This window comes from Epinephelus fuscoguttatus, linkage group LG10, assembly GCF_011397635.1.
Source record: "Epinephelus fuscoguttatus linkage group LG10, E.fuscoguttatus.final_Chr_v1".
NCBI lineage: Eukaryota > Metazoa > Chordata > Actinopteri > Perciformes > Serranidae > Epinephelus > Epinephelus fuscoguttatus.
In genome coordinates, this window is record NC_064761.1 from 23939455 (window position 1) to 23966901 (window position 27447).

Consider the following 27447-nt stretch of genomic DNA (forward strand, 5'->3'; position numbering starts at 1 on the left):
ATATTTTTATGGTTTACTTTACTGTGACATTTTTATTTTAATGAAATTCATTATGGTATATTATACAATGACATTTCTTATAAACCTTTTATGACATACATATTTTTTAAAATTTTGTGTCATTACAATTACAATTTTATGATTTTTTTTTAACATACTAAGACATTTTTGGACATATTTAATGACGTAGTATTGTCAATTAAGGATTTTTTTGTTTTATTACACTGACAGATTTGTTAGGGCAGACTGTATTTTGACATTTTTAATATTTTATTTATCCTCTTCAAATTAGAAGATTTCACAGAGTAACAGCAACTTAAAAGTGTGAAAAAACATGGAGTCCAAACTCATAGTTATTTGGAGTTTTTATTTTAGTACATTTTATATGAAAATAGTGTCGCAGAGTTATACAACAGTTTTTGCTGTAAAACGGACATGTAGATGGATTAACTTCCTACTTAAAACATGGAAAATTCAATCAGCTGAAGACAGGAAGGAGCATGAAATAAAATGTAAAGCGTTATGTCAGTGAGGAGGCACACTTCCAGTAGCGTTAGCTACACTTGCCTATACTGAGGAATGTAATGTGAACAATGTAATGTACTGTATTTGGTTATACTGATACTGAATATGGATGTAGAAAGCTAAATGTTCTAATAACACTTTGAGCCACCACATCTGTGTAGTACACCTTCATTTTACTCTCATTTACACTCCAGGATCAGGCAAGTTGAGGAACAAACGTGAGCACAACACCTGTTTGTATTGACATGATTAAGAGCTCATAAACCAAAGCAGCAGCAGCAGCAGCAGCAACAGCAGCAGCAGCAACAGCAACTATAAACCCCTTTAGAGTTTAACTTCTCCAGGCTCCAGTCAACACCTGCACTTATTTCCAGAGGAAGCTCTGTGCTTTGTGCTTTTCACTTTGTGGACATGATTGTTAAACACATCTGGAGGAGGTTCCTCGGGTTATCAGATAAAGTGGGAAAAGAAATAACGACAGAAGAATTAAGAGATTCATTTTTCCTTTAAAACATTACAAGTATGTACAAAAATAGCAACAGCCACCATGTTACAAATCAACAAACTCTTAATTAACTAGTGACGCTACATAAAAAAAAAAAATCTGCAGCTCCTCCTCTCGCAGAGGACACCTTAAACTCATCAGCACAAAGAATAAGAAAACAGAACATAAAAGACAAAGGCTCATAAAACATGTATTTACATACTGTGCAGGGGGAAATGCCTGGTTCTTGTCGTTAGGGTGTAAAAATGGCATGAATGTTGTTGTCATTCATTTATTCCCTAATATCTACTTAGTATACAATCCCCGCTTCTCGTTTTTTAGCACAATTGTACAGTTTGTTACATAGTTTACAAAGATGTAGTAAGAAACAAAAGGCTTAGACATGATTACTTACACACGCGGCCACTCCAACAAACTAAGAGAAAACTCTGTGGTACCATAAAAACGGCAACATTTCTAGCGTTGCCTTGATTAAACTAGAATATTTCAAATGCAGGATAAAAGGGTTGAGTATCACAAGATGAGTGCTGATGAACTCAACTGAATGTAGAGCGGCTGTAGTGGATCCAAATAGTGCCCGAAAGTTCAGTGATGCTACTCCATGCCCATTGAAATCTCTCTCTCTCTGTCTCTCTCTCTCTCACACACACACACACACACACACACACACACACACACAAAGGAATTCTGCAAAAACTGATTTTTAGGTTTTTAACCTACTAAAGATGCCACTTGACTTTAACATTTTCCAAAACTGATTTTCAGTGTTGTGAAATCTCTGGAAACATTTCTAAATTTGAAATTGTTAAAGAATTGAGTGCAAAAAGTAGTGATTTCATTATAATATCATTCTTTTAAGTGTGCATTTTATTATATACAATTTAATGCCTCCTTGACATCTATATAACAAATTTCTTAAAGTCTACTGACGCAGGAAAAAAAGCCTAAAAAGTCATTTTTGGTGGAATTCCTCCAGAGCAACTCACACAGTAATATCAGTGCTTTACTACAGGTCAGTTCAACACATTCCCTTTAAAAACATTACGTACATACTTAAATACAAAGCATCAACTGAACTGTCTTTCTGTCTTCTACTCATACCCCGTATACAGAAAACTCACCTGCTCTGCTGTCACTCCTTTAAACCCCAATGCCCTCTTGCTGACGAGACGTTCGGCCTCTCAGGTCCACGCTAGTTGCACTTCCTGCCTCGGCTGCTGGATTAAACCAAATCTGAAGGTGTGAGTAAAAACCTTCAACACTGAGCTTAAAAACACCTCTCTAACATGAGCAGATGTCGACCTCTCTGCCACAGCGGGCCTCCATCCGATTTTAAAGTCCTGTATCAAACTCAGGTCGTCTTGTTGCTGTTTGTGTTCAGGGTCGGGATGGGAGATGGAAATCCATAAAGTGGCGAGAAACGATGTTTTTTCCCTCTGTGTTTCCTGTTGTAATTCAAAAAGTCTGGTTTGTAGCATAATGTCGCCTTGTTGCATGTTTGTTTCCTGCTCCAGCTTGAGAGGTTAAAGGTCGGGGAAGCGGCTGGGGTCTTCTTTATAGTCGTTGGGAATGGTAAAAATGGTCTGATCGAACGCGTCGTAGCGGAACTCCTGAAACGTCACGGTGGCTGTGATCGTGGGAAAGACAGGGATGTCTGCAGAGAGACGTGAACAGAAACACTAATTACACCTCTGGAGATCTCACAGGCATACCTGTAAATCTAACACCTGCCTGTGGTGGATTTCTTTACATATTTTCAAATGAAAATTCTGCTCACCGAGCTTGACAGGAAAGCCAGGGGGGAGCTTCATCTGAACAAACTCCCTGAGTTTATTAAAGTGCTTGAAGGGTGCAATCACCTCCAGAACATTAAGCAACCTGGGGAGAACAATAACAAAATAAATAATATGATAGATTTTCTTTCTGTCATTTGCACAAACTGGTAATTTCCCTTTTTATCACCACTGCGCACATGCCAGGAGAAATGTTTGGCTGCCTGCATCTTAATAACAGTCTGGACGCCAACGTTAAAGAGAAGACTCACGATTCGATGCCCAGAGGGAAGTCTTGACTCATGGCTATCGTGGCTTTGAAGTTTTTCTTGCTCTCTTTGCAGACCAGCTCTCGACCTAGATGAGGAGCTCTGAGCAGAGAGAGAGAGAGAGACGACAATCTGTCAGAGAGTAATCCCGTGATGAAGAGCTTACGTCTGGTTATTATGCAGAGAGTTTTGAAATTTACAGTTATTTTCATGGAGGTAACTCGCTCTGCTTTCTGTCACTCATGTTCCTACTAAACAGAAACTGAACGTATCAGTCAGAGGAAACAACAAGGCTGTCATACTGAAACTTAGATGTTTGCATCAGAAAATTTCCATGAAATAAAAAAATACGATACATTTGGATTTTATTTTTTCAGATTTGTTCCTTCACTCACAAACACAATGTGTCTATGAATTATAGCAACATTTATTCCTCTTAACGGTCTGGTTTACTCTGTAACACCTACTTTCCATTGTCAGCAGTGATGTATTCTTCCCAGGATATAGTGTTGGGTGAAGGAGGAGTTAGAGATTGCCTCCTCGCCGGCTGAAGAGCAGAGAGAAAAACACAATACAACACGTTAGGGGCAGATCCAACAACTAAACTGCAGCAGCATATATTACTTCAGCACGTCACGTTATCTTCATTTATTCCCACAGAGAGATGACATGCACAGTGTACACCACTAGAGGGCCCCAGTGCATCACTAACCCCACAGTAACCTCTGTTTGGCCTTCTCAGCTTCACACATACAACACAACTTAATTGCTGTAATTTAGTACAGCACCAAACATCTGACACCTGAGACGTCAAAACATTTCACTGTGTTCTTTAGTCTAGGTCTGTACATATTGTTCTTACTTCCTGAACAGCAGTGTTTCTGCTCTTCATCCTTTTTCCATTCACACTTTACAGGATTAAATTTCCAACACTACTGCAGCAGCAAACAGGGAGACAGAAGAGCAGTAAGGACATCGCCTCGGTTTGCAGTCTGTTTCATTTATAGCTCAGGGTGAATGTTTGCTGGGGTGGGAACAAATGGAGGATGAATAACTCCTGTGTTTACTTTCACATTCTTTTTCTGTTCACTTTCATTTATTTTATTCATTCAAGCATCTACAGCAAAGATCAGGAGGACAGGACACAGGGAATAAACACAGAGACAAACAGAATGTGTATGTTAAAAAAGTGTAACAACAAGATAAAAGCACTCTGAGTATATGATCAGAGTCAGTATTAAACGTCTGTCTATAACGGAGGAATGGATACGCCAAAGGATGCAGTGCTCACACTAAGACACATACAGGATGATACTGAAAGCTCAACAGTCAATCATAATTTAAAGCAGGAGCAGCTCTTCCTCGTCTTACTGGAAGATTTGTTTCCAGCAGTTAATAAACGTGATTATTATGGAGTCATTCAAAGTACTGTCCTCTGTAATGAATACCAGAACCTTTCCTGATCAGCTTTATTATCTGCTGTGACTCTATCCACCAGCACAGCAACATTAAATAAACCTTTCTCCAGAACACCCAGATGAAAACATGTAGGAGTTTCCTCTTCATACCCAATAATCCAGGCTTCCTCAGAAAAATGACTCTGACTCAGCCTTCTTGAATAAACTAAAGGAGTTCACTTCAGCATCACTTTTTGCCCTGAATGAGACCTGTGGTGAGCTCCATTCATTTTCAAGTGAACTCGCTGTTCTTGCCAACGTTCACACTGACTCACACCAGCTGACCTCTCTTTTGTGAGCCATGGTTAAATAAGGCAACTAGGGCAGAATAATGTGGAAAAATGATGTGGATGACGAGACACCTGACTGTGCCAAGGGTCAGCTGTGTGAATCAAAATGGCGACGCTATCTTAGTTTCCCTTCGTTCCCACCTACACTGTAGTCATCACAGACGTGTTTTGGTGTTTCACTGTGGGCCGCGGCCTTGCTGAGTGCTCGCTCTCACACTCTGTGTATCAGCTCTGGCGTGTTGTTGTGACGAGGACAGAGTACACACAGCCTGCCGAGGCCCTGATCTGATGGTATGCCGTCCCACCCCTCCATCATTCCATGGCACCGGGGGTTTTAGCCTTCATCCATGTGATCAATAGTGTCAAGCCCTGTTCAAAAGCCCCCCACGCTTCCCTGTGTCCACAGGCGCGGAGCTGACCCCACTCTCCCTCTCTGTGGTAAACACAGCTACGTCACAGCAGCTGCTTATTTTCCTCTCACCCACTTTCCAGGGATCATTTTCCGCTGGGGTGGAAGAATAAACTGCTTCCACATCGACACCGAGACTCACTAAAGCAGAGCCCTTTTCACTTTAAACACGAGTGGGCACTGATTCAAACGAGTATAAATACACTGACAGACAACAGAGGACACTGTGATGAGACAGACAAAGCCCCGCACAGAACAACGGGGAGTCGACAAAAAACAACCGAGCAGTTAAAAAGCATCCATTGAGTGCTGAGAGGCTTTGACTTCACTGTGCGACTGGCTTTATGGTCAGTGTTTAGACAAGGGCTTTCTAAGCAAACTCTGGAACATACTAGAGTGAGGGCACGGTGGGTGGGAGAGTCACCCCTGTGAATGTGAAAGTGCAGGGCTGTAGCTTTCACCACTAGGTGGCAGTGCCTGGATTCAAATACATGCATTGTGGATGATGAGGGGAGGTGGACCTGTCTCTGTGATCGGGGACAGATTCTCATTGTTTTCATATCAGACAAAAAACATCAAAGAAACACCAGCATGGAGTCAGACAGGAATTTTTCATTAACCCATGCAAAGTTGACTGACGGGGTCTGACAGGAAGTCCATGCTGTTTCTACAGGATTTATCTCCACACAGATACAGTAGTGAGAGCTGTGAGGTTTATTTGGTCTGAGAGACTCGTGTCCTACCCCAAGGTTCCAGCGGGACAGGACAGTTTCAGGACTGGACTGGTGGTTTCGCTGCAGGTATAAGTGAACAGGATGCTTATCGACAGCAATGCTCCAGATGGTTCTCGTTTTTACTAGAAAGCAGTAACTTTAAATGTGCATCTTTGCTCTGAGTGTCCAGCCACACTGACAAAACCTTCAGGTTTCTTTCTGAAGACAAAGATACGTGATGTCTGTAACTATCTAAATGGCCCAAAAGAAGGCAAATGAAAGCCAGGTACGTCTGACTCACTATGCAACTTCATCACTCAACAACAACCTGTAAGAAAATACACTGGATGGGGAAAGGCAGATGAGATATATTCATTGTAATAACCGCAACAAACCTGTAGAACCTGTCGTATCTCAAACATAACAGAAGTAACTGTCAGCACAGAAAGGCACTTCCTGTGATGTTTCCACCACAGGAAGTTCATGGGGGGGGCCAAGAAACTTTTGAGGAACTAAACCTGTATTTCCACCGGAGGAGCCAGTGACTAAACTTAGCTCCTGTTAGTTTCACATGTAAGACCTTTCGTTCTGACTCTGGGAGTGGCACTTTCTGATGGTTCAGGGTAGTGTCTGTGAGGCTGGTAAAGTAATGTGTAAATGTTCAAAACGTGTCATTAAAAACACCACTATATTTTTTTTCCCGTCATCGTTCTAATTTGCCTACTCTTCACAGTTATTCAGATGCTGTTGAAATGCAAACAGAAACACGAGAGACATTTTAGTTCCTAGTTTAGTCCCTCTGTATCCACAGTTCCTGAACCATTTCAGTCACAATGTCCTGACGATTAGGGCTGACCAGAATGCTTCGAAGCTTCAACTGTTGCCATGGTGATGCAACGTCCAAATCAGTATTCAAATGCTTTGGTTTTTGTTTTGTTTTTTCACCAGGAAACTGGTGAAGGAAACTGATAACAGGTGGAAAGTCTCAGACACGGATAAGGCCAGTGTCCTCAGCGCGATCATTAGGTGTTTCTGAAAGTCAAGGAAGGATCCTCAAACAGAATTTCAAGAATGCTATGTCATCAGACCCTGCTGAAGGGCTGTTTATGGAGCCATTATGGTAGCAAAGTAGCTGCAAATGCGTATCTCAATCTGTGTGTGCGTAATCAGATTTGTACATGTGTAAAATAATTTGTAAAAGCGTAATAAAGTTTGTGAATGCATACAAAAATCTGTAATCTGTAAATATGTAGACAAATTTGTAAATACCTATGTCTTCAGCCTTGACTCAGTCGGGCCTCTCAATTGGCTCTCTTTGTACAGTGATTTTTGCTACTCTTCTGCTGTGTGAGATCCGCAAATGCGTGAGAAGATTTGTGTCTGTAACTTGAAGTGTGCCTAACCCTGAGCACAGGCTGACAGGCTCAAGCTGCAGCGACCTTCAGATTGTTTTGCCCTGAGCACAGGCTCACAGGTGCTACTTTTGTTTTGTTGCTGTATGGACAGAAAGTGACTGGAATAATGCTATCACTGGGAGGAAGTACTATAGTGTTCAAAGGTATGTTGGTGATGCAAGACCAACAGCTAGATCAACTCAAGAGGAAGACATTATCTCTAGGATGAGATTTGGGCATACTGGTTTAGGCAGTACTTTACTTATTTTAAAGAAACATGCTGATGATAAATGTAGTGTATGTAATACTGCTGAGACTGTAGAGCATGTTATTGAGTACTGCTCCAAATTTGACCAGGAGAGACAGCAACTCATTCAGGAGCTGGAGTCAGAAAGTGTGCCTTCAAACATAAAGACTATCCTCCAGAAAAATTCAGGCAAGGTTTGCTTCAGGTTTTTGTTTTATTTCTTGAGTAGAACTGGTCTGATCAGAAGATTTTTTTTGTTGTTGTTGTTGTTGTTGTTGTTTTTTTGTGAATATTAATTTATCCAGACCCACACTCCATTTCGACCAAGGTACCTTTTAACCGTTTGTTTTCTGGGAATAACTGACACAATCAGAAAACAGAAACAAGTCGTTTTTTCGTTTTTGGCAAAAAAAATAAAAAAACGAAATTCAGCTCAATTCCTTGTTTTCTGATCCTACTGCAAAAAACAAATTTACCACTTCATGTTTCGTTTCATTGGTGGGCGGGCTCTCAGCGCTCCCTTGCTTCTGATTGGCTAACGTGCCCTGTCACTTACATTTGGGTTGTGCCTTTCAAAATAAGGTTACCTCTTGGCCTTTACGCCAGCAGTATGTCTCTGCAGACCCGGAGGCTGCAGACGCACAGACAGGCAATGAAATAATGCAACAGCGTTTTATTGTATTGCCTGTTAATATGCAGCTGATAGACCATGAAAATGAAAGCTCTATAGTAAGTTTTCTTCAGGATGTGAACAGTGAAGTCTGTTCTCAGTAAAAATATCAACATGACAGCAAGCACGCCAAAAGTAGTTATTAAAAATGACCAGCAGGTGTCGCACCGCATCAAAGATGTCATCAAAAATACAAATATGAACGAATAGGCCTATGTTGACAGCCAGATGGGGAAAAACTGATGTACATCTATGGAAAGGCATTTACTATAGGCTACTATCAGTTAGAGTTAAGCTGTCACTGGACTTTCCCCTAAGTTGTGGTCACATGGAGACACTTGATAATAATAATAATAATAATAATAATAATAATAATTGTGCAGACAGTTTAGAGATTCACACTACCTGCTATGGTGGAGTAAGAAGAACCATCTAATTTTATATATATATATATATATATATATATATATATATAGCCTAAGTCTGTGCCTCTGTGCACATGGATCAGACAGCTGTCAGTCTGTCAGAGCAGCGCCTGCACTGAAATGTTTATTGCAAATGTGTAATCTCAGTTAAAATTATAAAAATCAGTGTGAAGCTTTAGACACGTAGGATCAATGAATAATGATCTCTATCGATGTGATTGGTCGCACTGATGGAACATAATTCATATAGTCTAATATTGGAGATTATTAATATTTGTGAGTGAGCAGGATTGTGGTGCAGCTGCAGAATGTAGCTTGAAAGAGAGTTTCTTTAATAGTTTGAACGTGTTTTAACAGCATTGGACAGTTTATCAGATTCCAAGAAACACTGCGTTGTATATAACATGCAGCGTTTAGTACATGTAGCATTGTGCTGTACTGTATATAGCATGTATCACAGGCTACATACTATCCCCTATTCATTTGTACATGCTTTCCCTTTTATTAATACTTTTCTCACATCATGTGTATATTTTTACTCAAATTGTTTTGATTTTATTTTTCTCTTATTTTTATATTTGCACTGTTACATACATTACATTTACCATCAGCATGTTTCTTTAAAATAAGTAAAGTACTGCCTAAACCAGTATGCCCAAATCTCATCCTAGAGATAATGTCTTCCTCTTGAGTTGATCTAGTTGTTGGTCTTGCATCACCAACATACCTGTGAACACTATAGTACTTCCTCCCAGTCACTCACATGGCAGAAGAGTAGCAAAAATCACGTGTACAAAGAGAGCCAATTGAGAGGCCCGACTGAGTCAAAGCTGAAGACATAGGTATTTGCAAATCTGTCTACATATTTACAGATCTCTGTACACATTTGCAGATCTGTGTACACATTTACAGATCTCTGTACACATTTACAGATCGTTGTACACATTTACAGATCGCAATACACTTGCAAATCTGAATACAGATTTGTAGATTTTTTTTACACATTTACATATCTGATTACGCACACACACATTTGCAGATTTTTGTACGCATTCACAAACTTTACTACGCTTTTACAAATTATTTTACACATGTACAAATCTGATTACGCACACACAGATTGAGATACCCATTTGCAGCTATTTTGCTACCATAATGGCCCCATAACTGTTCCAATATCAAGGATCCTTCCGAATTTCACCGAGGACTGAGTCTGTCTCTCAGAGAAATCCCAAGGATGCATGTGTGTGTCCTCAGCAGGTATAAAATCCCCACAATGCTTTCCAATGTGTCCACTGCCGAGTTTCTTAAAATAACGTGATTTAGGTAAAACATAAAAAGTTTTTAAATGAATCATTTACAGCAGAGATGGAGCGCTAAGTGTCCCCCTCCCCTCCTCCACCCATGATTCACATCATAACGACACGATAAGTGCTTTCATTCTGTCAGCTTCAAATGGGCTATTTTTCGGGGGAATCACGGTGAGAATGGCCCCAGTAAAGACGTTAGAATATCCTGCAGGTCAAAGCATCACTCATTTGTTTTGAGGTGAACATAATTCAGAAGATTACACGGCAGTATCATGAGATAGACTTTGAGAAACACTAACTGATTCACACTTCTAATAATTTAATAGGCTGACAAGGAAAAGGAGGAGGTGAGACAAATTGCGGACATTTATCTGCCGCATTACAAGTTATTAATAACTTACAGAAAGAGCTAAGTCGTACTAAAGTCTGGTTGAGTTTGGGTGGTTGATTAGCGTATATGAATATGTTCCCCCAACCTGCTTGGGTCCAGTCAAAGCTTTGAAAATTCACAGGTAATTATCACTAAAGCTTTAAAGCTCCAAAAGTGGCATTTGGGAAAGCCCTACTAATGATGTCCCGTTAATAAAGTGCATAAACAAAATGGTAAACATTCTAAAATATTAAAAAAAAGTCTGAAATCTACAGTACCCTGATCTGGATAAGACACTGGACACTCAGTAGTACAGACTGTACTGTCAGCTACATAACAGTACTGTGGGAGTAGTGGGTGTGGGAGATTCTGTCTTTTTGTTCAGAGTCACATGGTGGATGTTAGTCATATTTACTCCCATGTAAAGCCATGTTATCAATATGCAGGTTTCCAGCACCAGTCTATGATGGGATGTTTGTGATGTGATGCTCCCTGCTGCCCCATAAACCCAATAATCATGGGTGATAATGGCGGGGACACTGGGTTGAGGCTACTTCCTCCATCACTCTGCTGAAATGACAAGTGACAATCAGCCACAATTGAAGCCCGGCTCACCTCAAAGTTCTGCTCTATCAGATTTCCTCCTTTGCTCAGGCTCTCCATGATGGCTTTGTTCCTCAAGATGTCCTCCTCGCTCAGGTGCTCTCGTCTCTTCCTGGACTCCAGCACCAGGCCGTTCACAGAGTAGAAATCTGCCAGAAAGTTTCCCACGCGCTCCTGGTGGTGGGAGAAGCAGTTTGATAAGTCCCCCCCGCTGAGTCACCAATTTCCCTTTTAAACACATGTCAAAAGGACAAAGGAGCAAGAGAGCAGAAAGCAATACTCACATAACTCATCCACCACCTTCATGCCCCCTGCCTGTGTTGTTTTTAAACTCTGAGCCTATCACCTGTGGTTGATTTATTTACTCTCTTCCCTGCCTGGTGTGGGAGATGTAGTGCAGGAAATATGATCATGAAAGTGGTCAGAGTGTGCGGCGATGGATAGCAGAACTGTGGTTTTGAAAGAAGAGTCGTATTCTGACAGGGGAAGGCTTGTGGGGTGAGATAACAAGATGATGCAGGGAGGTAACATCTACAGGTCAGGCTACTGACACATGATGGTGAATGAAATGTATTTGCCCACAATGATAGAAAAAGAGTTGAGACCAGACCTATCCAACTATACACAGTAAAGTAGTAAAGTAGGGAGAGTATAATAATCCGTATCTTTCTCGTTCTGTCGCTTTTCACATTCAGCACCTCCCACACCTTCAAATATTTCATCCTTTTGAGATTTTCACATCAAACAAGTCGTAAAGGGTCAACAGTCTGAGTTCCCTTTGAAGAAACCAGCTGAAAACCATCATCACTGATGTTATGTCACACATAATCTGCAATATACATTCTGATATATGTCTATGTACCTTCCATTTCCTGCCCGACCCAGAGAACTGATCAAATTCCCAACTTTCTGTCTGGGTCGAGCTACTAAAAATTCCAGAAATTCCATGTCCAGGTGAAACCCTGTGGCCCACAGCTGACTTTGGAAAAGCTGTGGTGTGGGAGCAACAATATCACGATAAGAACAATCACAACACAACTTCAACACCGACCGTCTTGTCCTCTCTGAACAGCCAGCCGGTCTGCGCCCTTGAGAAGGTGATGGACTTGGTGGAGAGTGTGGCAGAGTACACGTCGCTGCTCATCAGGATGTCCACTTCCTCCTCTGTCTCCATCTCGGACTCCTGTAAAAACGAGACAGTGTCAGGAAACTACAGAGGCATCAACACGAGAATGTCTGCTGTTTCCTCTCACTTTTACTCGATAACTACTGGCCAGATTGTGCAATAATGCTGTTTGAATATTAATGTTTCCCAGAGGCTGATTGTTAATGATACTGGCAACCTGACCTTTTGTCTAGTTTCACCCTCTGGTCAAATTTTCCACTCGCAAGAAATATGAAAATATGAGGGAACACTGCGGTGGCATTCCCTGAAAATGTTCATGATCATCGGAGGACAAAGCATTTTGATTTAAACAGCCTTTATTCTGACTTCACCACAAACCCAAAAATTTGGGTTTGTGGTGGAGCTAACACACAATTACATGATTAGCTGATTTACAGAACATTTATCTACAATTAATTTGACAATCAATTAATTGTTAGGGTCATTTTTCAAGCAGTTGCTTCCCGAGTGTGATGAGTTGCTGCTTTTCTTTGTCTTAAGTGTCATCAAACTGAGCATTTTTAAGCTTTAAACTGTTAGTTGGGCAAAACAAGATATTTAAATATGGCTCTGAGAAAATATGGAGCCAATTTTTCACTGTTTTCTGACATTTTGCAGATAAAACAAATCTAGAAAATATCTGGCAGGTTAAATCGATGATTTAAAATAATTAGTTGCAGCAGTAAATGTGGGTTGTAATGAAAATAGCAAAGTGACTCTTTGAGTCTTGTGTCAGCGTGTGTCTCACACACCTCGTGGTGTATCCGCTGGTAGACTTTCTGTTCATTGTCAAGCACAACAAAAGACTCAGAGGGGATGGCATTTCCGTTGAAGATGAAACTGAGGTCCCCACGCTGACACTTCATGTCTGTGAAGTCTATCAGAGTAGTGTCCAATCTGCACACACAAATATGCAAATACAGAGAGTGGGTTCAGTGAGGGAACTTTAGATACATGAAGGGCTAGACAGCCGAACAAGGAAAAGGAAACGGGAGGATGACAGTAAAAGAGCTGCATGGAGTTTAACTTTGGCCACAGCTCAGACATCAGCAAACATGCCATCAAAACTTTACCCAAAACTGTGATGGGATGTCACACCTTTGCTCTGAGAGTTTACAGACAATGTGTATGGTAATCATTGCCATGGGAGACCAACAGCACATTTCAAGAATTTTTTTACTTTGTCAAAGCGAGTAGTCCTGGAATGAGGCGTGACAGCAAAGAGAATAGCTGATCTGCTTGTGAGGACCAGACACAAAGTAGTAGGTGCTATGGGTAGGTATGACAGGCCTGACACACTGTAGCACTAGAATGTAAATGAACTTGCAGTGACAGTTTTTTCCCTCACTCTCCTCCTCTCTATTTTTCTCTCTGTGCAACTCCAGGATAATAAGAGGGCATTTTGAATACCAAATTAGACAGCCAGGAGCAGTTTTAGAGAATAATGACAAGCTCCACATCAAGGATAACTCACACAGATACGGCAGAGACACAAACACACTCTTTTATGTGCTGAGTTCATTCTTCAAATAGATGTAGCTGATACGTTATGATTCCCAAATATAGCAGCACCTGTGTGTGTGTGCTGGATGAAGGGCAGCCCTGGTTTGTCTAACAATCCCTGATCCCTGCCCTGCTTGACATCCATCCATCCGTTCACACAGTTATATCACACTCAGGGTGCAATGATGTTATGGCAAGGCAATCACTACAGCTGCAGTATGATCTTGAATCGCTAGTTTCCACTGTTGAAAGTCTGGGGAAAATGTGTGTCCTCTCTGGTCCCATCCCTGTCATTTCTAAAAACTCTGAGCGATTCAGCCGTCTCTTCAGCCTTCATAACTGGATGAAAAACTTCACCACAGCCATTGGTTCCGGTTTCATTAGCAATTTTGACTCTTTCTGGACCAGGCGTGACCTTTTCAAGTATGATGGTCTGCATCTGAACAGACATGGCTCAAAGATTCTGCAGCGAAATTTTATTGATTTCATTGCGTTCAGCCATAATTGACATCTTTCACAGCAGGTCCCGACTCAGTACCTTGATTCTGACTCTGCACCTGCCTACACGGGCCCTGCTGTTACATGTCCTGTCTTACACATCCCTGTTATGATATCTAGGAGACAGTGTGTACAGCCATCGCAGCTTAATAGGAAGAGGAGGAGACTGTGTCGGGAGCGCGGTGTGTGTGTGGCCAACCTGCGCACATTGGATCGCGCGGCGTCGCAAGCTGACGCCGAGATAAAAATCAAACTGGCCCTTCTTAATGCCCGTTCACTTTCTAATAAGACATTTATTCTCCGTGACCTGTACGTCTCCTGTGAACTGGACTTGATGTTTTTAACTGAGACGTGGCTACGTGAGGGTGATTCTGCACCCCTGATTGAACTCTGCCCTTCTGACAGCAGCTTTTTCAGCTCCCCCAGACTGTGCGGGAGAGGAGGTGGGATTGCCTCACTTTTTAAAGACACTCTCGATTGCAAACAGACTTTTGACCACCCTTCTTACTCTAGTTTTGAATTGCAACTTTTTACTATTAACAAACCTTTTACTGTTTTAACTGCAGTTATCTATCGACCGCCGAAATATAGTGAAAACTTTATTTCTGATTTTGCAGACTTTTTATCTAGATTCACCATTCACTATGAGAGGATATTGATCATTGGTGATTTTAATATTCACATTTGCTGTGACGACAAGCCATTAGTTAAAGATTTTATAAATGTTCTTGAATCCTTTAATCTTACACAATCAGTGTCTGAACCAACACACCAGCGTGGTCATGTGCTAGATCTGGTCTTAAGCTATGGCTTGTCCCTCTCAATAAATGAAATACGTGGCCTACCAGTTTTAGATCACTCAGTGATTTTATTTGATTTTCTGGCTCCACTTAGTGTGGGAAAAACCGCAGGTCGGCAGACTAAAAAGACATCCCGTTATATAGGCCCTGAAGTCTTAAACGAATTAAATGTGAAATTACCTAATGTGTTGGAAGACGTTTTTGAACATGCAACTACCGTAGATTCTCTAACTAAATCTTTTAATGAGACTCTCACCGACTTACTGGATCAGCTGGCTCCGGCAAGGACAAAAAAGTGTCCACAGAAAATCTGTAGGCCCTGGATTAACGAAAGTTTAACATCCCTTAGAAAGGACACCAGAAAACTTGAGCGGCAGTGGCGTCACACTAAGCTTGAGGTACATTATCGAATGTGGCACGAAAGTCTCATCTTTTTCCAAGCTAGTATGTCTGACGCAAAAGCAGCATACTACTCAAACCTGATCACCAACAACAAGCACAATCCAAGATTTCTATTTGATGCAGTTGCTAGGCTTACACAGTGTCAACAGCCAATCAGCAGCGCTGATCTTTTAGCAAGTGATTTTATGGAATATTACAATGAGAAAGTTGACAACATTAGAAATAGGATACCACAGTCTTCTGTAAATGTTTCTGGTGATGTCATTACCCCTCCCACCTTTACAGGACAGGTTTTTTTTGATTTTGAGCTTATCTCTTTGCCTGATTTGACTAAAATGGTTATGGCCACAAGATGTACAACATGCTCTCTGGACCCTTTGCCAGCATGGGTGGTAAAAGAGCTGTGGTCAGCTCTGGGTTTCCATGTATTAACTATAATGAATGTTTCACTTTCTACTGGAATTTTTCCAGCTTGCTTTAAATCTGCGGTAGTTAAACCTCTACTCAAGAAACCAAATCTCAACCCTAACTCTGTGGCAAACTATAGACCTGTGTCCAATCTGTCTTTTCTATCAAAAATTCTTGAGAAAATTGTCTCAGTTCAGCTTACGAAATATTTATCACTCAGTGGTTTATTTGAACCTTTACAGTCTGCTTTTCGGGTTAATCATTCAACAGAAACAGCACTTACCAAGGTGGCAAATGACCTATTACTAGCTGCTGACTCAAATTTAACTACTGCTCTGGTCTTATTGGACCTGAGTTCAGCATTTGACACAGTCGATCATGGTTTGCTTCTGGACAGGCTCAAAACTCACCTTGGTTTCTCAGGTCAGGTGCTCAAGTGGTTGGGCTCCTACCTAACAGGTAGATCTCATTGTGTTGTCTACAATAATGAATTTTCAGAGTCTTTTCCTGTTAGGCATGGAGTCCCACAGGGTTCCGTTTTAGGCCCTCTGTTATTCTCTTTGTATTTAACACCATTGGGTCAGATTATTCGCTCTTTTGGACTGTCTTTTCATTTCTATGCTGATGATGTACAAATTTTTATGCCTGTGACAACTGCAAATGGAGCTGACCTAAACAAGCTAAACACGTGCTTGGCGCCATGAGGATTGGTTTTCATCCAACTTCCTATCACTAAATTCTGCCAAAACTGAAATGATTCTCATTGGACCAGCTACATCCAACCATCAGCCTTATCAGCTCTCTCTGTCTCTAGATGACTATGTTATTCACGATAAGGACAGAGTAAAAAATCTTGGTGTCCTTTTCGATCGCTCTCACTCTTTTGATTTCCATGTAAAGGAAGTGGCACGCGCTGCATTTTTCCACCTGAGAAGGATCGCAAAGATCCGCTCTTTTCTCTCTTTTAAAGATGCGGAGGTCCTCATACACGCTTTTGTAACATCTAGGCTTGATTACTGTAACGTCCTTCTGTCAGGACTACCAAAGAAAAGCCTTCGAAGCCTGCAGATGGTGCAGAACGCAGCAGCTCGAATTTTGACCGGCTCATCTAAATATGAGCATATTAGTCCAGTGCTAGCTTCTCTGCACTGGCTTCCAGTGCAGGTCAGAGCCGATTTTAAGGTGCTGTTACTGACTTATAAAATAGTAAATGGTCTTGCACCAGCCTACCTGTCTGATATGGTCGACCTCTATGAGCCTGCATGTTCCTTATGCTCTCAAGGGACTGGTCTTCTTATTGTCCCAAAGGTGAATAAGAAAAGCTTGGGTGAACGGGCTTTCTCTTTTCGTGCACCAATGCTGTGGAACAGCCTTCCACAGGATATTAGATTGGCATGTTCTGTTGAGGTCTTCAAATCTAAACTGAAAACACACCTCTTCTCTGTTGTATATAATTCTTAACTTTGTGTATAACTGTTAAAATTGTTTATTTACTCTGTTTTAAATATTTTCCTTTTTATTGTCACTGCTTTTATATTATGGTTTCCTTGTATTTCTTACCTGTTTTTAACATCTGTAAAGCACTTTGAGGAAAAGTGCTCTATAAATAAAGTTCTTCTTCTTCTTCTTCTTCTTCTTATTATTATTATTATATAACCTGGTGATAAAATTGGAATCCAAACGTGTGTGTAGATGTCCTGGCTGCAGGAGCTGAACCTAAAGACTGCCTGGTGTTAGCTTTTTGCCCACGAGGCCACAGCAGTGTGGATCACCACTGTAGAGTCACTGTTGTGTCAGCATGCGTCAGAGTGTGACGAATTTCTGCTGATGCCCTTTGTAAGCGAGCTCGGCAGCAGCACATTACTGTAGTTCTCCTTCTGCGAGGCTCTGACTTAAATTGAAACACAGAAGTCGCTGTTCAGCTTCCTCACACTGCCGGGCACTGATTTCACACTCTAGTTAACCAAACTAGGTTGAGGGGGGAGAAAATAGGGAGGTAGAGGGAGAGGAACACAAAATGACAGATGAATGAGTAGGACTTAAAAGTAACAGAGTGCCTCGATGACAGGACTTCTGGGAAAATAACTGTTTGATTTCATGTTTCCATAAGGTGATGTTCTGGTCTTCTCTATACTGCTGTTACAAAGTAGTATTGCCTTTCTTTGTCTTCAAACACCACACAGTTTATCTAAATCGATCACATTTGTTGACGGGACTTGCCTGATGTTGAGGCCCTGCTTGTAGATCTTACAGGCGTCTGAAGGCAGGATTCTGGAGAGCAAAGGCACTGCGACATGAAAAGATACAGTAAGAATGTGTGAAACAACGTCTAAATTTAGAAAGCTCACTCAATAATGAAGACCATCATTATCTTCAAAAGCCTCAGCAGCATACAGATCTGCCGACTACAGGGCTGTATAACGTGTAGATATGTAGCTCTCTCTGATGTAACCGAAAGACAGAAACTCCCCTTCTGTTCTATCATTCCTAAAACTGATGAGGCATTTTAACAGTCCAAAATAATTCTGTGAAGGACTGCAGTGACAAAAAAAATCCTTGTGACAGATCTGTGAGACTGTCTTGGTTTTACACCAGATGCTTTTTGCAGCTCTCTAACCTACAAATAATTCACTTTCTACACAATTTCCATTTACAAACACACTGTTATGCAACCAGTTTACATTTAGATACTATCATGCAACCATTACATAATCTTGCCCACCTTGTCAATAATTCACACAGACACAGTGAGTACACTGAATCCAGCCCTGGCTCACACTCTGCACCCAGACTTGTGCAGACTAAGCAGATATTGCTGCAGCAGCACCAGCAGGTATTTAGTCACACTGTTTGTTTCGTCCACATTTAGTAACAGTTTAACAGGTGAAATTATGCATTAATTAAGTGCAGCTGGAGAACAAATTCTGTTGGTAACATCAGCAGATAGTCCTGGTATAAACATAACAGGAGAGAGATTGACAGTAGAGGATGGTGTGTCAGTTCATGTCCAGCAGGAGGTGTAATTTTCAGCCTGTAGCCACTGGTGACTCCACAGTCAATGTCCCCTTATGGCATGGATAAACACTCACCAACCAGACAGACTCCATCACTTTTTCCTGTCTGCAACACACTCTGCTGCTCGTGATTCAGACTACACCCTTACTGAGGACACATGGTTCATTTCCAGAATGGATAATGTCTGTGAAACAATGTTTCCAATATTGTAAGACAGCAGAAGGTGTTGCTTGACTCACCCCAACTTTGGAAGTCCCAGTGAAGCTCCAAGTAAAAGTCTCCAAGCTGCAGATGAAGACAAAGAAATCTTAATCACAACTAAAACTATGCAAAAGGTGCATTTTATGTGCATGAAACTTGAGAGACTAGATCAATTTTACAGAAAACAAACAGGACATAATTGCGGAATACAAATCAAAGTGGCTTTCAAAAGCCTTTCAGAACATGGACCTGAGTAAACATGAGCCTTTATGTCCACCCGTAACAAATCACGCTCAACTGACACAAGTCAATACAGCCTAATTATCCTGAGAGGTACTAAGATGGGATGAATTGCTCTCATCACCACTGGTGGTCTCAATCTGGCAGTCGGTGATGATGTCAGACTGGCGGGACATCATCGTTTCCCAGAGCTATATAATCTCTGAGAGACGAGGATGACGCAGAAAAATCTCATCTCTGCCTCTGCCATCATCCAGGAGGGATCACATCCTGTCACGTCAAACACAGGCTCGGCTGAGTGTCAAGCAATGCACACAGACACCAAAACACAATGTTTAGGTGGTACACACTGAAGCCATCGCTATAGTAACCTCTTTAAATGCAGTGGAAACACACAGAGTTTGAGCTGCTTTGCATCTTTTAAATTGGTGCTGTATCTGCTCATCTGCTAACTTGCTCCCCGACTCTCTTGTGGGGGTGGCGTTGCTGCACAGCTGACCTGGAAGCTAAAATCGCCAGATGATTACGCCTACAGTTTGGCCTCCATAACTTCATGTTAAGCAGACAACAGAGCACAACGGATCCTCGTTTGGTTGCTCTGAGAAGCATACACGTCTGTCTGTACATAACTATATCTTTACAGTGTGTGTGTGTGTGGGTGGCATCATGTCGCCAAGTTAAACAAACCCTGAAGGATAATGGTCTGTCTGTTAGCCTTTACACGTTCACCCTTTGTGTGTGTGTGTGTGTGTGTGTGTGTGTGTGTGTGCATGTGACGTCATACCAGACAGCCACACAAGTACTAAGGTACTAAGGTTTTATTTAACGTTCAGCATGTGTGTCCCTCCTGTCTTTGCTCTGGTGTGATTAGGGAGACAGAAAGCATGAAAAGGGACAAGATGGGAGCAGAATGAGGAGTAAGACGATCTGATTAGAAGCATCAAGATGTAAGGGGCAGAAAACTGAGTGAGGAGTGCTTACTTCTTTCAGGGCTTTCAGCAGCTTGGGCCTCTTGTCCTCCACAGTCTCCCTGGACTGTTGCTTCAGCTTTCTCAGCAGCGCCGTGACTGAAGGACAAAGAGACACAAAAGAGAAGTACAAGTAAGACTAGTGAGATTTTTTTATGGTGTCAGAACAAAGCAGTGGCTCAAGAGCATTTCAACACAAAAATATATTTTTAAAAACGTGTTAGAGAAAAGTAACATGTTCCAATAACGGCTGAGTATGATAATTTTTTTGAGAACAACCTTTTGCTTTTACTGATTCTGATCCCAGCACTTAACTTGCTCCAAAGAAAAAAATATTCACTATATTCAAAAACTAATTTCTCCACCATGCTGCTCTTGTTTTGGCAAAGCATCCTCATCAACATGGCACGACAGCCAGCTTCTGTCTGATCGTGATTAGCTGACTGAAGAAAAATGAAGTTTCATTTTCACAGGCTGAACCTTCCTCACTTTACTCTTCTGAAATGAGTTTTTATGAGAGCATCCTCCTTCTGGGTGCACTGCAGCACCTCCTCACTCACTGTAATGTAAAGAAGTTGATAAAAGATTTGATATGTGAGCAGTTGTTGTTACTTCATCCACCCCATAAGCCCAAATGTGTGTGCCGAAATTCATGCTGCATTAAAGTAACACTGAGCAGGAAAGTGACTGTTAAGATATTACCGTGATCCTGTGTCAATGTGAGGTCTTAAAGTTCCCATTCAGACGCGTTGTAAATATGTTAAAATACTCCGCTATGAGTAATATTTCGTTCAACACAGCTTTCCAACAAAAAAGTTGGAAAAATAACTGAAGAAGGGGGCTTCAAGGAGATCTACTCTGTCCTCCTCATTGAGAAATTCTGGATCAGCCCTTGCATCCTGCTCACCACCACTGCTTCATGCTATGTTAGTCTGTGGAAGAGCAGTGGGCATCAACATGACTAGCGTTAGTGCTACAGGAAATATTGGAGTGATTCACCATACATGTTTGAGCTTCAGTCAACTCCAGACTCAGATGAGGAGTCTGTTTGTGCACCGAACTCTGGGACTAGCAGAAGATTTAGAATGATAAGTGTAGTTAGCATCTTTTATGTGTTTATGCTGTTTGCTAGCTTGTAACTGGCAGTGGCTGACAAAACATTAGTGGTTGTGAATCATTCAATAATATCTTCTTTGATACTAGTGTGTTCACATTAGTGGTATAAGCTGAGTAAAATGTCAATAAGAAACAGAATGCAATGATTTGCAAATCCCTTTTGACTTATATTCAATTAAATACAGTACAAAGAAAATATGTTTAATGTTCAAACTCATAACAGGGTTCAACGCTAAGGTTTTTTTTTTCACTTGCCCAGTCGGGCAAGTTGGTCAGAGATCTACTTGCCCGAAGTCAGTTTTTACTTGCCCTATAAAAATTGCTTAATTTAAGCGGCTATCAAATAATAAAGACTGCAGTTATTTTTATGTTATGTAATCTTTATTCACACTGTATTTATTAATTAAAACAACATATGTCATGTATTGTAGTTTAATTCATACACAAAAATGACAGTGTCAGGGCTTAAAGTGAAAAATTTGTCAATCATTCTCCGTCTATAATTTTGCACCCTACGTGAGCCATGCCCACCTCTATTTATTTTTCACCCCTCTCTCCAGTTCTGCTGTATTAACACCGGGTTTAATATATTTTGCTTCCATCTCTCTGCCCTGCTCTACTCTACTTCAACGCTACTTAGCTCTCTCTCTACTCTACCAGTAGACTACCACATCCACCTGTTGCACAAAACGCACACAGCAGTGTTTCCCCTAGGATGGAGTTGTAGCAGCAGAGGTGAAGCACACACATGAAAAATAATTTTCACATACGTGAAACTTTTTTGTATGCTTGCAAAGCACAGCCTGCTGGGATGTTTCTGTGTATCTACTGGCACCATAAGGGTTCTTTAGGACTAAGTACATACAGTACATGTGTGCATAGTAATGAGCAGGTGAAATGTCTGTCTAGCTTTCATATGAGGTGTCTCAAGATTTAGGAACATACAATTGTATTGAATATAATAAAAGTAAAAAGTCACTTGACATGCTGCTGTTTTGTGCTATGACCTATTTAAGTGTTGTAAGTTGTTATTTACGTGACAACGCCTGAACGCAACACAAGTTCAGCATGAGTGCTGTGCTGAGCAGCGTGTCTGTCTGTGCGTAACAGCAGTCTGTTGGTTATTTACACTGTCCATAACAATAACTTTGTCAGCTGACAAACTGCACCGGGCTCGGGGTCAGGTTTGGTCAGGAAAATGCGGCCCGAGCCACTCTAGAGTGCTCACCTGTGTGTGTGGCGGAACTCCGCCGTGCGCGATACAGAGAGCAGAGGAGAATTGTTAACGCGTGACCATGTAGAGACAGAAATGACACGATGGCATAACACCATAAATAGTATATTGTTATGTTATTATATGAAGCGTGTGTCGCGCAAAATATTATCAATGGGGGCTGTGGGCAGGACATTGTTACACAGCGTGTGCCTGTGACTTCAGGCAGAGAGACCGCTGCATCAGAGCAGAAGAGCACGTTTTAAAATACATTTATTTTATCAGTTAGTTATTGTGGAAGGCTGTTTGGAACATTCATCACGTAAAAAGGATAATTGGCAACAGAAGTATCATGATTGGGTATGAAAGGGGCATCTTTTAAAGGCAAATTTTTTCACAAGTTAGGATGGTCACTCTGTGAAAAACTGTGGGCGAACAGTTAAACAGTTTAAAAACAACATTTCTAAAAGCACAAATTTATGGATTTCATCATCTAAAATTATTAAAAGATTCAGAGACTGCATATTAAATGCATGTGACCTTTGACTCCTTAGGCTGACATGCATCAAACACTGACGTGATTATATAAAACATACTACTGTACGTTCAGGAACACTTTGGAAAACTACTGTCGGTAAATACAGTTTATCACTGCATCTACAAACAGAAGTTAAAGACTCTACTATGCAAAGCAAAAGCCATATGTTAACAACAACCGGAAACGAAGCCTACTTCTCCAAGCCCGAGCTTGTCTGAGACAGACTAACACAAAATAGAAAAGTGTGCTGTGGTCTGACAAGTCCACATTTAAAATTCTTTTTGGAAATCATGGATGTCGTGTCCTCTGGGCTGAAGAGGAACAGGACCCTCCAGATTGTTACCAGCACAAAATTCAATAGCCAGCATCTGTGATGGTATGTGGATGTGTTAGTGCCCATTGCATCATGGGTAACTTGCATATCTGTGAAGGCCTTGTTAATACTTAAAGTTACATACAGGTTTTGGAGAAACATATGGTGCCATCCAGATGACATCTTTGTCAGGGATGTCCATGCTTATTCCAGCAAGACAACGCCAAGCCACATTCTGTTGCGTTCCAACAGCGTGGCTTTGTAGTAAAAGAGTGCTAGTACTAGACTGGCCTGCCTGCAGTCCAGATCTGTCCCCCACTGAAAATGTGTGGCACATTATGAAGCACAAAATATGACAATGGATGCATCAGACCGCTGAGCAACTGAGGTCGTATATTAAGCAAGAATGGGAAAGAATTTCATTTTCAATATTTCAACAAGTGTCCCCTGTTCCCAAAAGCTTACTCAGTGCTGTGACAAGGAAAGGTAAGACAGTGATTGGCTTTTGAATTAGTGACATACCTAATACAGCCTGCCCAGGTTGTATCTGAATCTCAGAGTTCAGCATTCAGATATCGCTCCTATCAGTAAAGGAAAGTGAAAACACCTCTCTCGTGACAAACTGCACAGATACGAGTCAGTATAGTCAAGGTCAGACATTATAGGGGACATAAACAGAATAAAGTGGAGGGGATCTTTAAGGTTAAAGCTTAAGCCTGTATGAACACTGTGAGTCAACACCATTATCTCAGTAACTGACTCAGTATGCAAATCCTGTCAGCAATGTGACTCGCTGAAGGCAAAGATCACGCAGTTTACAGTAACGATGGTTTTTGGCTCAGAGATATGCTGACTTCCTGGGGCCAGATGGGACACTCCCAGCAGCATTGAGCCAATCCCTGCACACCGCCTGCAGGGATCAAAACGTTTCCAGGAAGTTCAAAGGGAACAAGCCTGGCAGATATGGAGCTGCCTGCTAATGAGCTGCGCCTTTAACCTCTTTAACGACCTGGGGGAGAGACGCACTCACAGGAGACTTTTAACCATGACAGGTCAGATTAATAAGCATTCACAGCGCTGTGGCCCGCTGGCTGCAGGAGAGCTGCTTGTTTATGCAAAAGAAAAGGATCCAAACCCAACTAGCAGGCATTTATTTAAATGTTATTTGCTGTTTATAAGGGGAGTGGAAGCATCGGTGGCTCACTGACATAATTGTGGTGCTTTGATGAAGCCAGGAGGGGATTAAATGACGACATGACTGTGCCACTTATAAACTGTAACGGAAACTGTAATAAAAAAGAAAAAAAAAGAAAGAAAATGTTTGGCTTGTGACACCCACACTGCCCTACATTTTAATAGGCCGCAAAGCAATGGTGGACATATGGTATGATCATCAGCCTAACTAGCTCCTGTGCTCCACGTGGCGAGTCAACATACACAAACATGTTGTTCATATTGTCTTTCTGATGCTCCCTATGAGGCAGCACAGATGGGGGGCGGAGGGCTCGATGGTAAAACAAGGCCAAATCAGAGCAAAGGCACGCACACACACAAACACACGCACTAACACACATGATGACACACGCGCCAATTGACACAGACACAAGTACAGGATGAGGGTGTCTTTGTGGCCCGCCTGCCTAATGAGTGTGGACAAGCTCTGGATGGGGCTCCTCCTGATCCACGCCGCCTCTCAGCGGGACGAGGAAAAAAGTAGAGTCTTACCATCTGCCCACAGACCACCCAGCCAACACAGGCTGAGAAACTGACGCCGACCTGTTTAACACTAACCCAAACTGACTCTCCACGCTGGAGCTAATTCACCCAGATACTGAATAGGGCACTTTCCTGGCATTAATTAGATGACTGATCTCAGTGATTTCACCTCCACACGTTAATGAAAAGAGACAGAGTCAAGCCAACGTTGTATTTACATCACCACACTGCTACTATTTAACAATTAGGCTTTGGATCTGACTGGACAACTGCTGCTGGCAGCCCTCCAAGCATCTGAGAACAGTCAATATTGACTCAGGTATGCTGTGGAGTCACTGAGTGGTGGAGCAACACAGGGAGGCAGCAGCAAACAGGCCAATCTGAATATAGTTTCAAATATTTAAACTCTATTTAAACTCACTGTAGCACATCAATTAACTTTACAGACAAGACATCTAAAAAGACTCAAAATGACCACATTAACGGGAGATAACACACCGCAAGCAGGATGAAGAGCTCTTAATGTTTGATCAGTAATTTTAAGCTGCTCTCAAGTAATATGCAGAAATGCACTGTGGAGGAAATTTAGTTTAAGATTCAGTGTACAAGAATTAAGGGGGTTTATTAGCATAAATGGAATATGACGTAACTAGAATGTTTTGTTGTTGTGTATAATCACCTGAAAATAAAAATCATTGTGTTTTCATTATCTTAGAATGAGCCATTTATATCTACAGAGAGAGTGGGTCCTCGGCTATGGAAATCACCATGTTGCACAGCCATGTTTCTGCAGTCCAGAATGGACAAACTAACCACTGACTCTAGGCAGGGTCATTCATATTTCTGCATCAGCCTGCATAATCCTGTCAATCTCCTCAACGAGTGTGGTGAAAAAACACTGATTTCTTTTTTCTTTTCTTTTTTTTTTTTTTTTACTGCATTATTCTGTGTTTTTACCAGTTTAAATCACCAGATCTGTTTACTTTGAAGTGGAAGAGACTTGAGGATCATTCTGCTCCCAGCAAAAACCTCCTGAATGTCTGAAACTTAAGCCAAATGGCACAGGAGAAACACTGATTTGTAACATGAAACTGTGTTATTCAGTGTTTCTATCGGCTTAAATCAGTAGGTCCTCCTTAACAATGAACACTGAAGGAATTTGAACCAGGAGAAGTTTCAGATGGTTGCAATCTGCAATCCTCACCATTAGATGCCACTAAATCCCCCTGAATCTAACACACTGTTCCTTTAAAGCAGGATTTACACTTCTCCGTCGAATCGACGCCGTAGCCTGACATGTACCTCCCCAGAAATGTAAACTACACGTCGCGGTGAGGCAGACCTCCTGTATATGTTTGTAAGCTGACACCATTTCCCTCAGTGGAAACAAAACTGTCATTTACTGTAATTATACAGATAAGAAACAATAAACTTTGAAGACAATAAAGGTTCCACAAAATTAACATTTCTTGTGTGTGATTTATCCTGGCTTTATATGGGCAGAGGAAATCTTAGCTATTTGCTAGGCTAATTTATACAATGTAAAATGCCATAGGCTGGTGCTAAAAACATTAGCATGTTGTTTTTGTGGGGAAAATGTGTCCAGATAAAGACAAGTGTTTGTCTGTGAATGCTGCGAGTTATAATGAAGCCGATATGTGTACTTGTGTTTGAAATTGTGGCTACTAAGCCATGTTTAATATGTGTTTAATGTGTTTTTTGAATCAGCTAAACTTTACAACACTTAACAGAAACTCAGCCGCCAACTAGTGTTTTGGAGGTGTAACTGCAGAGTGACTCAGACACACCACCACACAAGTGTAAATGCTCACAATGGTGTAGGCTACAGTGTAGGCTCTGCATGGAGCTGATGGATCTTTAATACTTAGCTTTAATAGTATTTATTCAGAGGTATTATTGCCTTTTAAATGCAATATTTACTTTGCTATGAAACCTACAGTATGTGACTGTAGGTCTAACACTATAGATGTGGAGAGGACTCCAGTACCTGGCGTAACCCCCAAACTGTCAATCAGGATCATCTGATACTTTCATACCACAACAAAATAATAAGAAGACAATTTGATATTATGGTCCAATGTTTGAGGACAGAGCAAGAACCAACTGAAGCCAGCAAGCGGTTCCCTGTCTAATAAAACACCAACGTGACTGTGGCAGCATTTCAACGAGCTCCTGAAGCCGACAACACAGCTGTGAGAGTGGAGGGACAGAAATAGCTCTTATTGAACAAAACACATGACAAAAACTGATTCAGAGCCCCATTTTGCCTCCTTGTTCAAATGATACAGCCGTTAGTGACAAAAGCTCAGGAGACAAATGCATCAGAACACAAACAAATGGAAATTAGTCACAAACACTGGTTATAAATAAC

General features: G+C 41.3%; 1 protein-coding gene across 1 annotated transcript in view; it reads right to left on the bottom strand.

The window, feature by feature from the left end:
• Nucleotides 1-1759: 1759 nt before the first annotated feature.
• ankrd13c (ankyrin repeat domain 13C) overlaps nt 1760-27447 on the bottom strand; it is a 40440-nt gene continuing 14752 nt past the window's right edge. The window contains exons 4-13 of the mRNA XM_049587845.1: nt 20173-20258; nt 18990-19035; nt 17956-18022; nt 12877-13021; nt 12011-12142; nt 10972-11133; nt 3539-3618; nt 3075-3173; nt 2808-2908; nt 1760-2684 (exon numbers count right to left, since the gene is read on the bottom strand). Coding sequence (XP_049443802.1) covers nt 2554-2684; nt 2808-2908; nt 3075-3173; nt 3539-3618; nt 10972-11133; nt 12011-12142; nt 12877-13021; nt 17956-18022; nt 18990-19035; nt 20173-20258 — 1049 coding nt within the window. The 3' untranslated portion in view covers nt 1760-2553. The remainder of the gene's footprint in view (nt 2685-2807; nt 2909-3074; nt 3174-3538; nt 3619-10971; nt 11134-12010; nt 12143-12876; nt 13022-17955; nt 18023-18989; nt 19036-20172; nt 20259-27447) is intronic.